Genomic DNA, 16,817 nt, shown 5'->3' on the forward strand with positions numbered 1-16,817 from the left:
TGTAACTTCTGACCAAAGGCATTTAGGGCCCATAAACACATTATTTTTCGTGAGTTGTGATTTTTCAGATATTTAATTGAAACGTTTTATCAAGTATTCCAAAAATATACCGTATTTCGCTGGTTATTCAAGTAACTGGTCAGGACAACAGCTCCTCTGCCCTGTGACACATCTCCACCCACATACATTTCTATTTCATGTATACTAAGGCTAAGGGAAATTATTTTACTGGAGGAATGACTCTTCTCTAACCTCCACAGCAGACTAATAAAGTTTCCATTTAATAGTTTGACAATATAGTGTATATAATGCAGTACTACTTTGTGGTGATTCCTAACAATCTGACACTGAACAAATGTGAAAAACCCACAAGGTCAGAGATACGTAGTACAAATACATATTCAAAGCATTTAGTCCAACCCTCTCTAGATTCATTTGTCACTGAAATTGAGGGTCACTGTCCTTGAGGGTTGTCTAAGGCTGGCCCTCAAGATGCTCTTTGTTATTCCGTGGATTATTATCTGTTCACTTTAAGATCAAGGGCCACCTTAGACTTTTAAAATAGAGGGTTTAAAAGTGAACGTATGTGTAAAATATGTGAAATAGTAATTTAATTTTAAAGATAAACTAATCACAAAAATTCTTAATTGTATCAACGATCATTATTTGATCACCCAATTATTTAATATAATTAAAGCAGAAGTCAACCCCAAAATTATCTTTCCAAGAATATGTTCTATGCGCCTCCAATGGTCTAAACACGACATTTTGGTTAATATTGCTGTTGTATGAGTTAAGCAGCAAAATCCACTCATTTTTAGCCATCTCAGGGGGGTGGCCATTTTGCCACTTTCTGCCAACTGAAAATGACATCAAAGTTGGTCAGGGCTCATGTAATGACCAATCATGACTCAGCATTAGAAAACAGGTGAGCCGTGATTGGTTGTTACCTCAGCCCTGAGCAACTATGATGTCATTTTCAGTCGACAGAAAGTGGCAAAATGGCTGCCCCCTGAGATGGCTAAAAATGGGGGAATCTTACTGCTTAAGTCATACTCCGCAAACGTAATATTAATCAGAAGGCCATGTTTAGGCTAATGGGTCTGCTTAGAATATATTTTGTAAAGAAAATGTTGGAGTTGACTTCCCATTTTATGTCACATGTACGTTAAACGTTTTGTTATGAATGTTTTGTTATTATTTGAAATGAGCCAATTAAATAATGTAATTAGATAAATGCATGCATAATACAAATTACATTTTATTAACAATTTTTTTTGGGGGGGGGTGGGCTGATGCAAGAATTAATGTAACATGTATTACAGGACTTGGATCGTTATGTGGCCGACATGCTTTTGCCCACACCTTGAGACTAAACCACCAAATGAAGATGCACATTGAACATACACATTTAGCATGTTCTGCGATTGGCTGGAAACCAGTTCAGGGAGTACTCCGCCTACTGCCTGAAGACTGCTGGCATAGGCTCCAGCACGCCCGCGACCTTTGTGAGGATAAGTGGTATAGATAACAGATGGATGGATTTAGCATGTTACACACACAAAAAAAAGAAAAAAGTACAAAAAAGTTAAATCGCAAAGCTTTAATTTGAAAGGAGTGATATTTCAAGTGGAATCTTATGCAATGTGATGTTTCTTCTCCTGCATGGATGCAAAAATGTAAACATTTAGTTACAACATTAAATAACAGATTCATGCTACCTTTGAGATAACCGTCAAGTTGGAAATGCTGATCTTGATTTGTATTTCAAGACGGTGTTCTGAAAATTATTTATGTCCTCAGTAACAGATCAGCACACACATTCAGCCAGCCCTGTGTGCCGCTACTTAAATCAAATTTAGATGGTTCGAATTCTGGTTTTGACTAATTACTACTGGTTGACTCTGGACAGCTGGAGGTTGTCTGTTGCTGCTGTGGTGCCATGAGCAGATGTCCTGCAGAAGCAGCTCCATGAGGGAACCCAGGTCAACATTTTGCTTGGCTTTCTTCCAGTGTCAGTGAACTAAAAGGGAGTGGAAGAGACGGGAATGGGGTGAAACTAGAACAGGAACAAGAGATAATATTCTTCCCTCTGCAGTGTGTCAGATGTGTGTGGACCTGTTTTATTCTGCAGAGGGGGCTTTAGACCAAGGGTTCTCTTAATTTTACAACATCTACGTACAGTTTACGGCAAATATTGGTCTGAAAAATAAAAACAAATCCTTTTTATATTTTTTTCTGAAAATCCTTAATGTTTTTTGAATATTAGATTGTCAGAGGCATTATATTTTGTGTGTGTAAGCATGTAACCTACTATGTGTGTTATGTGTTCACTATGCTGGGACTGTTGATTCAGCTGGAGTCTCTTGAATACTTGACAGCCAACTGACGTCCTCTGTCACTGTGTGCCTGTGTGCAATCATGACTCAGTAAGCCCCACATCTCAGAGGAGAGCAAATGAGGGGAAAAAAACACCCATCAGGGACAAGCGGAGCGGAGAGCTAGAGGAGCAGAGGTTAGCCAGCCCTCGAGGTTTTGAGAGTTGTGGCACACAGAGTCAAGTTACATCCATCTTGTTCCAAGACCTCCCTAGAGAGTAGAGCATGTGTGAACACGAGGAAGCCTACATTACATTACTCTCCAAGGGAACCTTAAAGTCTTAAATGATCGAAATTAACATCTAAATTAGTCTTAAATGCCTTAAACCACTTGTTCTTCACAATGATAAACTTAAAATATTACCTTCCCATTGCAGTGTGACCATCGTGTGAACACAGAATGAAATAAAATTGCAAAGTCAATCAGAAAATAACATGTTCCACCTTGCTGACATGCATGCGATTTACTATAAATATTATCATACTTTAAATAAAATAATAATAAAAATAATAAGAAGAAAAGAAACCTTTTGAATGCCCAGTTCAATTAAAATGATTCAAACCAATGTCTAGAACATCAGCAGACAAACCATAATTTAATCCCATATTAGTCCCAAATAATTTTATCATCACCAACTTTACCTTAGTGTCAGGGCCGCCGCTACCATAACTAGGGGTGGGCGATACTGGGAATTTTGGTATCGATCCGATACCAAGTAAATACAGGTTGGTATTGGCCGATACCGATACGATACCGATACTTTTTGCTTGGAAATGTTATGATCCCCCATAAAAAGCAGCAATGGAACGAAAATGCAAATAACAATGTCAACATGACAACTAAAATACTTCTAATTCCAAAATGTTTTGAAAATAAAGTCAGTCGTTCAAATAGTGTAATCAATACAATGTAAAAACATTTAACACTATAAAAAATAAAATATTTCTACTACAACAACTATTGTTGATTTGTTTGGCTGAAAAGCCTCTGCCAGAGTATGTTGTCTCTGTGTCCGCGGGGTTGTTCTGGCTTGGGGATCTTTGCACTGTGATTGACTAAGGCTGGGTACACACATAAAGGCAATCGGGCTGTGTCAGTCTGTCTATTGTCATGTCATGTCATCTTCCAAACCGCTTATCCTATATAGGGTCGCGGGGAGTTGCTGGAGCCTATCCCAGCCGTCAATGGGCGAAGGCAGACTTCACCCCGAACTGGTCGCCAGCCAGTCGCAGGGCACACATAGACACTGTCACTGAGCGGGAATCGATCCCACGCTGCCCGCACACAACTCAGGCGTGTGTACCACTACACTATCAGCGGACCTGTCTATTGTTTTAAACATTTTAATCTTCCGTTAAATTCTGTCTACCGTCTTACCCTGAACCTCCACACCCCCCCCCCAACCCAACTGTATAATTTTGAGCAGTTCTCAAAATGAATATTATGTTATCTAATGACAACACAAAATGATTCAAACCTGGACTAAAATACATCACCAGAGATGTTGATTATTTATAGATCATAAAATTCATTCAGCTTTCTTTGCATCTCAAAGCCTCTTGGCTTGTTGTAAGGCTAATACATGCTGTTTATGGAAGTATTGAATAAAATTATTTTCCTGGATGAAACTAGGCAGCCAGCTTCAGTGTTGGCCAACCTCTCCTCATGATGTCTAGTTTTTCTCTAATAGTTCACCTTGAAAATGATTTTTTTCAGAATGTCTGACACTCAAGTCATTTTTTCCCCTCCCCCCATCAGCCATTTTGAGTGTTACTATATTCAAATCACAAAAAACTCTTCAGCTCAACACATAGAAGATGAAATCTGATTTGACACACATACAAAAAAAACAACATAAACACGACTGGTGGCTGGGCAGTCAGGAGATCAGAACAGCTATTAAATGAGGAAAATAGACTGCTGATAATAAATTAATGCATTTAATTTACGTTGTAAATACAGGTCTGTGTCTCTAAACAGAGACGGTCTTGCTGGTCCTTACTGCAAACCACTGACAAAAACTATACCTACAGTATATGTCTCTCTGTGCATCCAGAATAAGGATCTAAAACAACATAGCAAATTTCATTTAGTGTTGATCCAGATAGCCAATTTGTTTGCATTGCATTTTAAACAGAAAATTCCAATTGTGCTCACATATCTGCAGTTTTACTTCATTTTGGAATTTGGAATGCACCAAGAATGACCTTCAATTTGCTTTTCTTTCTTTAACGACCGATGTTTCAACAACCCTTGTGCCCACAGCCTACTGAAACAGTCAGTCACCATCTTTACTGTGGCAAAGCGGTAGCAGAACTTTATGTGGTGAGGCTGCACCACACGTGTGGTTTTCACCAATTAGAGAGTGCTCTTGTTTCCCTTTTGATGGCAGTTTAAGGGGTGAACGCATCTTATTGGATGGTAGAGTCCGATAAAGGCAGGTTGAAAGATCACCACCTCATCTGTGACCGTGAAATGTCAGAGAAAATGTTTTCATTTAAAAACTCGGACAACCTTGGTCCTTATGCTCGGAATGGGAGTGGTTAAACTGGAGGTTTCTGTGGTGAGCGACATGTGCTTTCCTTATTTCCTCCAAGTTTTCTCCTTTCATGCGGGCAACAGAAAAGAGACGTTTCTCCGTGAAGGCCAAGATGCGGATGAGTGGGTATGAATTAGGGGTAGTTTAAAATAGGAACTTCTTAACTGGACTGTTTGGGAGAATGATAGACTCAAGCTGAAGTGTGCCACCAAGCTCTTGAGGCAACTCTGAGTAAGAGATCTACAGAATCAACCAAAGTTGGCCTTTTTTAATAGAGAAGTAGTAGATTGAGAGAGCCGCACCAACAAGCATGAAATATCTGTCATGGGAGCGCATCAGCTCTGACTCTAAGATGACCTTCGCTGAGAACAAGTAGCAATTATTCAACCGAAATGGGCATCATTTGACCAGGGAAGTGACTCCTGACTGTTCGCCCTTCTTATTCTAGTTTACAATCATTAGGGTCAGAGTTCACATGCAAGCTATCGCTATGAGCTGTTTTCATTCAACCTTTATTTACAATGCATCTTTGTGTCACATGATCTAATCTAAAATAGAAACAAGCAAGACAACATACTCATTTTAAACATTTTTGCTCGTTTCGTTTTCCTGCTCATTGTTTGTACTGTAAAGAGTGGAGGGAGCCAGTTAATAAAAAAATGTTTTCCCATCCACTTTTGATACTACAGTCTCTCACATTTCCCCAGCAGAGCTTGGTGCTGTCACTTAATTCCCATATCCATGATTGAATCTCACTGAAACAGTTTTGTACATGCTTTCTCTAGTAGCTGTGTGTATTCAAGCATATTAAACATATTCTACCCTTTTCCTAACTTTGTGAAATTTATATATATATATATATATATATATATATATATATATATATATATATATATATATATATATATGTATATATATATATATATGGATAGATATAGGTACAGATCCAGGTTTTATTTTGTGCAACCTCTTGACCACTTAAAATTGAGTAAATTCAACCATAATCTTTTCAGTGTACTGTTTTCAACAGTTTCTTTTCACCTTGCCACAGACATTTTAACACATTGACAAGTATGAACATAATTACACATTACCATAGTTTAGCATACAGTATTCAATCATTATTACTACATGTGTCATTGTGGCACTGACACTGCCACAATTTTGCAAACTGTACATGTCTCAATATTACTGCATTTATCTGTGCAGCATTGTCACGTTGCCGTAATATTTTCTCACCCCTGTTCAGTATCACTGCATTTATTATTTTAGCATTAAGAGTTTCCATACTTTTGCATGTTGTTGAGTGGTATTACAGTACAAGTCACCAGCTGACATTCTGTTTGTATATTTGTTTATTTACCCTTGATGCATATTTTAAGGTAGGTAGGTTCTACCCGTTTTTCACCATCCTACAAAAGTGACACCATCTACTGACTCCAAATTCCTAGTGTGTTAATATATATGGGTGGATAAAAAGGATTCTGATTTTATCTTTTTAATAATGTTTTCTTTCATGTCATTTATATTTTATTTGGTAAATCACATGGTTCAACTAACTTATAGTGAGGCATGTATTGAATATTTTGAATTAGCTTTTAATGTATAAATAATATGGTTCTGTTCCCTAAAAAGAGCTCTGACATTAAATATGATGTAATGGATCGGCAAAATAAATATTTTGAGTTTGTCTGTGGCGGCACGGTGGTCGACTGGTTAGCACGTCCGCCTCACAGTTCAGAGGTCGTGGGTTCGATCCCGGCTCCGGCCTCCCTGTGTGGAGTTTGCATGTTCTCCCCGTGCCTGCGTGGGCTTTCTCCGGGCACTCCGGTTTCCTCCCACATTCCAAAAACATGCATGGTAAGTTGATTGGATACTCTAAATTGGCCCTAGGTGTGATTGTGAGTGCGGATGTTTGTCTCTGTGTGCCCTGCGATTGGCTGGCAACCAGTTCAGGGTGTCCCCCGCCTACTGCCCAAAGACAGCTGGGATAGGCTCCAGCACGCCCCGCGACCCTTGTGAGGAGAAGCGGTACAGATAATGGATGGATGGATGGAGTTTGTCTGTGCCCTTTCACTTCCATTCTGGCATGAAATGCTCCCCTGATACGTCATCTCTTCTTTTGATCCCTTCTCACAAAAGCTACTGGAAATTGTTATGAGGCCAAAATGACTACTACACAAGTGACAACACAGCACTGCTGTTTCTTGACAATATTAAATATCGACCAAAAAAAAAAGAAAACACACAAACATGAAAAACAAATAACCCACAGACAGTACTTCCTAATATTCCAGCCTTCAAAAGTGTAAAACATATTGCTGGAGTCTTCAGGTAGAGCACAACACTATAGTAGAACACAACACTATAATAATGATAACAATCCAGGGATGCAAAAGCAGAGAAGGGGTTGAGAAATATAACAGTGATTACAAATAAATATACTGGACTTGGTGTCTGCAGCCTTCCTTGAAAAAAGTACCATGGAAATAAATATTGTTATGCGTTCAGTTTGTAAACGATGAGTTGAAACTATTTGCGATGCAGTATGTGTCATCTTAGATCAGGGTAAGAAGCATGGGCAATAACACATGTGTCTTTTACGGGTGGAGGGGTGGGGGAGGGACATAAATTCAGTATTTCATCATCCATGCTTCAAACTTAACTGAAGAACCAAATGTGTTTGGTACATTTTATCATGATGGAAAATTCATCTCAGGTATAATTGATCACAATTAAAAATGTGTTGGCGACAAGAAAAACTGTTTGCGACCTTGAACGAACCCTGAGGAAAAATCAACATTCACTATGTTTACAAACATTAGCAACCGTCGCTGCTCAGTGGGATACGGGCTTTAGTTAAGGAAAAAGATCAAACGTGCCGGATTGATAGATTGGTGAGGCATTCCCAGTTGTGTAATCACAGTGATCCACATTCCCACCCTTATCTTTGGTCATAGCTTTGAGTAATGACTGAAAGGGCCAGATTTTAGATAATAACGTCTGAAATAAGTTTGCTCCACAAGGTGATAAGCCTGGTCTTGTGTGAGAGGTCCTGAAAAAAGCCCCTGCTCCTCCACATCAAGAGGTGTCAGTTGATGTGGCACTTTCAGCTGCCCAAACAGGAAGAGGCCTCGGGGTGGATCTAGGTTATAGCTATATCTATAGTGTTCATCCTGTCTTCTTTTATGGTAGTAAAATCTAGTTCATAATATCAACCAAGTTTATTCTGGTGGGAATATGTTTTACAGCTGGCATGGAAATTGCTTTAGGTTCATATGGTGGAGCTGGAGGATGTCACCAAAGACAGGGAAGACTGGGCTTCTCTTCTTATTATAAAAATAGTATTTGGAGGGATGGTTACAATGTTGGTTCATTTGACATACTGTAAATAGCTTATACTGTAACAGTATGACAATAAATGGTTGATTGTACAGCCATCTATTGTTTTTCACTTATCCGGGGTCAGGCCCCTGAAACCCAGACGTCCCTCTTCCCAGCCACTTCGTCCAGCTCTTTTGGTGGGATCCTGGGGCATTACCAGGCCAGCAGGGCAACTAATGCCGCTTTTCCATTAGCCCCATACAGACCCACACCACTCCGTTTGGCCAGGCTCCACACCACACCGCCTCCTTTGGTTTTCCATTACAGCAGGCGCCGGACAGGATTGGGGCGGGATCAACTAAACTGTGAAAGCCTCTCACAGTGAGTGGAGTTCTGCCATAACATTTTACGAGTGATCAGTCTTGGCCACTTTTTTTGTGGCGATTCAAAACTTGAATTGCCGTTGCATGATGCAGGGACGTCGCAAAGTAATGTGCAGCTGGGTTTAAGCCAGGGACATGTCACACGCCCACCAACAAGACAAAAATACAGTGTACACAGTCACATGTTTAGTGTTTTACATCAACATTGTGCCATATTTACAATTTCATATATACCATTAGGGGTGGGCGATCTGGCAAAAATATCAGATCCCGATTTTTAAAAAATAAAGTCACAATCACAATTTTATCACGATTCTTTTTTTACATCGTTTTTTTTACTAATTTGCATATTTCTGACCATTTTCCTCATGTGAAACAAAATAAAACATATTTTAAATGTGTATGAAACTCTAAAAAAAAAAATACATTTTAAGTCAGCTAAGCTTTCAGAACAGGTTTTAATTTGAATAGTCACAATTTTTATCAAGATGTGCAGTGAATGCAAACATAAAAGGTAACATAATGTAAACACACAGCTCGTAACGCAGGTCTAATACTTTGAGGAGTCTTTTAAAGCTCTCGTTTTCCACTGTTTTAATCTGAATCATGTAAGGTAATAAGTCACTGCCTCAGTTACTTCTTTACATTGCTTGCTTGTTTTTTCATACGGAGTGCTCTTGTTAAATGGCTGTGTTACCGTGGGTTGCGTTAGCCCAATGGTCTGATCTCCGTTTGCTTTGGCTGTCGGTGCTGACGTCCGAACCGACACTCTGCAAACTTTGCAAACACCTGGTTTGTGCTTTCTCCTCTGAGGAAAAGCCAAACCAAATCAACACTGTGGATGTGGAGTTTCTTTTCGGGACCAACTCTGCTTTGTGGTGACTTTTCGCTATAGCTCCCCGCTGTATAGTGTACACAAACAAACAGGGAGGCGGGGAGTGTCACGTACGGTGCACTGTGCGTGCTGTGATTGGTTGGTCGGGTATATATGTCACCAGCTTTGCGCCGCCATCGAGCTAAACTGTATAGAATGTGCCATGTAGACGATCAAACGATCTTCCGGCTTTTTTAGATCGTGAACACGTTGAATCGCTTAACGATCTAATATCGTCATATCACCCACCCCTATATACAATGGATGAAATACAGTGAACGTGATTTCATGAGTGGCACGCAAAGCTCACCACCACCTCCGGTGTTCGAAGTGGCGAGGCTCTCGGCTGCGGTTCGAGATGGAGATCTCTTATTCAATTGAATGGGACCTGGCGAGCTGTTCGTGCGTTCGTGATTTTTTTTTACCCAAGCATCATCCATTATTACATATAGTCGTCGTCCTGTAAAAAACGTCCATCCATCAATCCATTATCTATACTGCCTATCCTCACATGGGTCGCGGGACTGCTTGAGCCTATCCCAGCTGTCAACGGGTAGTAGGCGGGGGACACCCTGAATTGGTTGCCAGCCAATCACAGGGCACACAGAGACAAACAAACATTCGCACTCACAATCACACCTAGGGGCAATTTAGAGTATCCAATTAACCTCGGAAACCGGAGTACCCGGAGAAAACCCACACAGGTACGGGGAAAACATGCAATCCCCACACAGGGAGGCCGAAGCCGGGATCAAACCCACAACCTCTGAACTCTGAGGCGGACGTCCTAACCAGTCGACCACCGTGTCGAGTTATGAAAAATGTTTATGTCCAATTATGGAAAAATGTTTAATTTTCATTAATATTCATATTGTCAAAATGGTTCAGCGTTGTTGTAAAACACTTTTATGTTTATTGTATACGCTGTATTTTTATGACTGGCGATGGCTGTCGGGCTGTTCTGTATGGCTTTGTAGGTCAAACTTACAAACAAAAAATGAAAATATCTCAAAAACCTGATGAAAAAAAGTAAAGATGTTTTTTCAAAATCAGCGTCAAAAAAACATTTGACTCAATACATGAAGCCATCTCTAATTAAAATGAGCTATTAACCAGCATAATTAATTATCAGCATTGAAACGAGAAAGTCGCGATATCTGGAATTGGAGGTGTCTCTCTCAGCCCCTTCATGCCTCCCTAATGAGGTGTTCAAGACAGGTCCAACCAGGTGGAGACGACAAGGCAAACCGAGGACATGCAGGAACATCCTTTACCAGAGATGAGAAATTGTGGTCCAGAAAGTAAAAACCCTGCCGCAGTTTGTCCTGAGCCACAGGTGCTTCTAATCAACTTGGCTTTACCTGCCAGTTGAGTCGAAGCACCTGTGACCTGTGAGCAACTGTGGCAGGATTTTTACTGTCTGGACCTGGATTTCCCATCTCTGTCCTTTACCACTGGTCTTTGTATCCAACTACTGGAGCGGCTAGGGCCAGAGAGGTCTGGGCATCCCAACCTGGAGTTGATGATTTTTTTGCTTATTGAATATTTTATCTAATGCATTGTATTTACACATAAACAAACACATTCAAACAGAAAAGTTGATTACATATTTACACACAGATGACAACCCTGGAAACATTTTGTCTTCGTTTGGTAATTTCCTTTCAGAAGAGCATTGTATCACCATTTAAAATTTTTACATCATTGTTAATGTTTGCTGGGACCACCTGTCTGATTTGCTGAAAGCTAAACCTGTCATTCTCGGTGGCACAATCTCTGCAACACAGTGTACAAACACAAACCATTCTCAGTTGAAATTAAGACAGTTTTTTCTCCCGAAAAGTCACATAGTAAAAAAAAAAATAAATAAATAAAAAGACAAACAGAAGGGGGAAAGCTGACATCCTGATTGTGGCCTCATCAAGTGGAACAGGTAAATATTTAGTGAGAACGGTGATTGCTGCTGGCCTTAGTCTATTCATCCCTTTCAGTGAGTAATAATGAACAGACGTGAACATTAATGAGTGTGAAGGAAAACATGGTCTGCAGAGAAAAACTTCCTGCAGTAGAACAGACTATCCCACCACTGTACCCATATAAGGGTTGAAAATGATTTTCATTATATTCTGTTTTTTTATTTACATTTTACACAACATACCTACTTCATTGGAATTAAGGTTTATAGAAAATATGTCTCGTATGTATGTATGTCTTATGTATAGCGATGGGCATTCCACCTACAGTATTTTACGGACTATACGTCGCTCCGGAGTACCAGCCATAAAATGCATAATAAAGGAGAAAAAAACATATATAAGTCGCACTGGAGTATAAGTCGCCCCAAAGTCGCGGCAAATTTTCTGTAACAATAGTATTGTTAGATTGAGTTGTTGTTGCTTGGGGGACAGATTTGAGTGAGGGAACAGGAGAGAGCAAGTGATGTTTTCTCTATTTTACGAGACTGAGACGGCGCGTCTCCTTTAAATGCGGCGAGGCTTCTGAGGTCCTTAAAGGTACATAAAGCTCCAAAAGAGGTCCTGGAATGTGCTAAAGGGAGACACAGTGAAGAGGCAGTCTCTCGTTTGAAATATCACCTTGGGGAGGGTTTGGGGGTGTGCGAGTGGTAGTTTATGAAGTTGGTAGTCGGAAACACTAACAGAAGCCCGTTTAAAATCCTAGGCAGACCGGCCTATAGTTGATTATTATTTTTTCCAGCCGGACAAAAAGGCGGATAGACGGATGGGGGAAAGGTACCCAGGCTTAGGCGGTAGACGATAAACGGACGACAAATGTTTATTAAAATGCCCAGCTCTGCTTATGTACAGTATGTACAGGATAGCTGTGTTTGTTGTCTGTCTTCTATCTGAGGTGAGTTGAGTTATTTGTTTTTCTTGAATATGCCCTCGGCAGAGCATTCCATGTTACCATGGGTCTACAGTATATATTACATACTTCTGAGGTAAATTGATTTCACCTTAGGTAAAATAACTCTGCCTTTAGTACCAGTCCGGTGTTGTATTTGTGTTCATTAGAACTGAAAGACAAATCTTTATATAATACCCTGGGCAACTTAGTCATTAATGTTTTCAATATAAAACGTAACAATGAGGCAGTAAATCTGTTCTCTGCTTTCAACCGTCCTAGGCAGTCATAAGTTGAACTAACATTTGTTCTTATGGACAACAAAGTGAACATAGTGCTCTCATGTTCTGAGTAATTTGCAGTTTCTTTATACTGTATAACATGGCAGTGCTTGATAAAACCTCTGATCAATAGTTTAAATGTGTTAAAGTAAGACTTAAAATTATGTTTCCCCGACATTTAAAGATACCAATTTAGAGCAGCTCTTTATAATGAAAAGATTTTTACCCATTTTGTGTATTACTTTATCCATGTGTTCAGCCCATGATAATTTACTATCGGGCGGCACAGTGGCCAACTGGTTAGCACATCCACCGCACAGTGAAGAGGTCGTGAAACCGGACTCTGGCCTTCCTGTGTAGAGTTTTCATGTTCTCCGTGTGCCTGAATGGGTTTCCTCCTGGTATTCCGGTTTCCTCATACATTCCAAGAACATGCATGGCAGCTTAATTGAAGACTCCAACTTGTCCATAGCTGCAAATGTGAGTGTGAATGATTGTTTGTCTATTTGTGACTTGTGATTGGTTGGTGACCACTTCAGGGTGTACGTCGCCTCTTGTCCAAAGTCAGCTGGAATAGGCTCCAGCATGCCCACGACCCTCATGAGGATAAGCGGTTTGGACAATGAATGAATGAATAACTTACTATTTATTAGCTATTATCCCCTGTAATTTGGTTTCTTGAACTTGTTCTACTGCACATCATTTACAAGTATATTCAGTTTTGGCTCATTCATTAAGATTTTTTTCATCCAAAATACAGAGACGTTACGGTCTAATTTGTGGTTGGTTATCCATTTCATTCCACTATTGTCTGCTGTTCCTCATTTATCACACTTCTGTATTGTTAATTCTGCTATAAAAGTTGTTGAATCTTCTCCATTCATCCATATTTGATCTATCTTTAGGTTAGTGGTACTTCATTAATACATATTGAGAGTAGCAAAGGACTTAGAAAACTTCTCTATGGGCAGCTCACATTCAATTAATTTTATCTCTGACTAAATAGAATAAGACTGTATATTTTCTGTTTGCCAGATAGCGCTGTATTTTCAGCCATTTGAGTGAAAACTGTAGCAGTGGTATTCTGTACAAAACATATGGCAAAGTGGTAATGAGGTTCCTTGAATTCTTTCTTTAGGTAATCTAACTGAAATCATGAATCACGTTTAGCCATCCAAAAGGGCTTGTCAGATTTGAAGCTGTTTTCCGTAATGACTATTAAAATAACTCAGTGAACAGCTGTGGATCACCACCAAGGAAAGGCTCCCCGATGGATCACCAAAAACTGTGATTCCAGACACACCAGGTGACTTTACTATTGGGAAATCCTCAACTACATCTGTGAAAACATGCGTGAGTGGCAGTCGTGGGAGACGTCGGGCGAGCACAATGAGGAGGGAACCAGGCTCCCATGTGTGGATAAACACAAGGGACAGGATGTGTTGGTCCCTGTGTAGCCTACCCACGTCAGGAGAATAGAGTGCGTTTTTGCCAGTCAGACAGATGAATTGAGAACACACACTGCTTTTGCCAGGCCAGTGGGAGTGGCCTCAACTTATCTTTTGTTCTCTGATCAGAGCCATGTAGATAATGAGGGAGGAATTCTCACACATAAGATGTGTTTAAGCATCTTACCGTGGAGGACACAACTATCAGATTTTGTCCCAAGGGAGAGGCACGGTCCTAGTTATACTGTTTAAACTCTGCATCGTCTTATAAAATTTAAACTCAATACATGCAAAAAACTAATTGATATTAAACTATGGCAATCTTTTGTGTACGGAACAATCGATGTAAGATCAATGATTTGTGTTGAGTCAGTATATATCTACGCAAGCTGTATCGACGGTAATCTGTAATCACGCTGCGAGAATAGGTCAACTCACGTTTGGTATGACTGCAGTATATCTCGTATCTTCATTTAACAAAGGTTTTGTGTGTCAACGACGCACCCATTTCCGTGTTAGTTCTAACAATGCGCCTGCCTGCTAGTTGCATCTGTGATTGGCCCTTCAAACCGAGAAGCCTATGCCTGGCAATGAATGTTCACATTTCCATTAGACTTTTTCGAAGCAGAGCAGTCCATTGTCACCGCTTTTCAGAACCACCTCGGTTGTACACCAAAAACAGTGCATCTCCACTGTCACTGTCACTACCTGGGAGTCCCTCCTCATCTCCCTAGTGACGTCATACAGTGATCATACCTAACATGCACTGCACACACGGACAAAAGGAATGGAACACCTTTTTGTTGGATTTGTAAAGACCTGGTGCCAGGTATGAGAAAAATAATATTTATTCATAATCTCTTCCCTCAGTTTAATACTGTATGTACCTTCAGTTTAGTAATCTTTACCCTCAATTTAGTAATCCATACCCACCAAAACTCTACCGTTACTTTAGTAATTTACTAATCGGTATCCTTACTTTACTCATCTGTACCCTTAATTTGCACATTTTTACCTGTATTTGAATGTACTTATTATTAAATTGAGTTTACAGATGATCATTTATTTTCCCCATACCTTGGCACAAGAGTGGCACCGTAGATTTAGAACATCAATTGTCTATATTCCCACAAATGTCTGATCTCAGTAAAACTTTATTTGAGTTGTTCAATTGAAAAAGTGAAACTCATATGCTATAGCTACAGTAGATTTACTAGTGAAGTACAGAAAAATCATGTGAATGTGAACTGTGGAATCCTCGATTTTTGTATGAAAGGGGCATGAAATCATTGAAAAGTTATCTGGCCTTCACAAAATTACAGTTTTCCAAATAATGTCACACAATTATATGTTCCATGCTTTTATTGACCACTAAAGGTTAACATCTCAATGCATGGTGGGAAAAGTATTTGAACCTATGGATTAAATAACTACCAATAGTTAACCCTCATTTGGCAGCAATAACCGCAACCAAATATCTCTTTTCGTTGCACATCTGATCTACACAACAAACGCATGTCATTATTCTTCAATACAAGACTGTTTCAACAGTCTTGGGGTATGAGAGCTGTGCGAGTGGCTCTCTTGAGGTGAGAATAAAAAGTTTCACTTCACTATTGTTGTTTCTTATTGTGTTCAATGTTTGGGTGAAAGTGTTAACACGAATGTAAAAGGCACATTCAGTCCGTCATGTATTAACGACAGATGACGTGTCATGTGACTGAAAGGTTCAGAATTCACGCGGAAGCCCAGCAGGCTTGCTGGGAGGGACTTTGTGGACACCGAAAGCAACAAGTCCAAGGCTGGCGGCTGGTAGCGGCTCTGACAAAACTTTTTGGTGGATAATTAGAGCGGCTTTGCTGACTTTAAATGTGTCATTAAACTGTGACGGTAATCCTACGGCAAAGTTTGTCTTGACTTTTGGAGCGCGTCTTTCAGACATTCCGCATGGCGCAGCACATTAGAAGTTGTAGATGGGTAGAATGGAGCGCAAGTGACCCATTGGCCACGCTACTGATTTACGCTTGAAAAAAGTAGCGCCAGTAATTTGCTGCTTGTGGACATGACGGCGTGAGAGCTGGACCGCGGCTTCACAGGCTGGACTTGAAACTGAGCCCATGTGAAATGCTTTCGAACTGGACTACAAGCTGGGAGGACATCACTTGACAGATGAGCGTGAGAACAAGCACAGCCCATCATGAGGATTTTGACTTTACTGTGCGCGATGGTCGAGCTGTGGGGGTCCAACTTGGCCAACAGAAACTGTCCGGACCTGATCGTGGACAGTTGTCTGTGTTCGGCCGAGAGGTCCAAAGACCTGAGCAGGCAGCACGTCCGTGTCAAAGTTGTGTGTGATGATGTGGACTTGATGGAAACACTGCACCCCAGCTTTTTACCCAACAGAACCTTTTCACTGTAAGTAATGCGAAACCTATGCAACCCAGCAGTAGTGAGTGAGGGATGCAATGTTAGTCACGGTGGGTTAATTTATGGAAACTTAAAATAAAGGAGTTAAAAGTGGTAAATCTATAGTTCATAAACAATACATTTGATACAAATCTACAGTGGTGAACAGGTGCAATGATACACTTTTTTTTAGAGAAATAATCCGATTACATAAATTGGTTTTTACTGAGTTTGTTTACATTTTTATTATAAACGTGTCATTTTATTTCTCTCTACACGCTACTACACGGTTGATAGCAGTTTCCAAATTTATTTTTGGAT

General features: G+C 40.1%; 1 protein-coding gene across 1 annotated transcript in view; it reads left to right on the forward strand.

The window, feature by feature from the left end:
• Positions 1 to 15,864: 15,864 nt before the first annotated feature.
• adgra1b (adhesion G protein-coupled receptor A1b) overlaps positions 15,865 to 16,817 on the forward strand; it is a 206,699-nt gene continuing 205,746 nt past the window's right edge. Inside the window, exon 1 of the mRNA XM_086045684.1 lies at positions 15,865 to 16,505. Within this exon, the coding sequence (XP_085901810.1) occupies positions 16,288 to 16,505 (218 nt within the window). The 5' untranslated portion in view covers positions 15,865 to 16,287. The remainder of the gene's footprint in view (positions 16,506 to 16,817) is intronic.

The sequence above is a fragment of the Filicampus tigris genome, chromosome 11, assembly GCF_054856515.1.
Source record: "Filicampus tigris isolate MCC_2025a chromosome 11, RoL_Ftig_1.0, whole genome shotgun sequence".
In the NCBI taxonomy this organism is placed as follows: Eukaryota; Metazoa; Chordata; class Actinopteri; order Syngnathiformes; family Syngnathidae; genus Filicampus; species Filicampus tigris.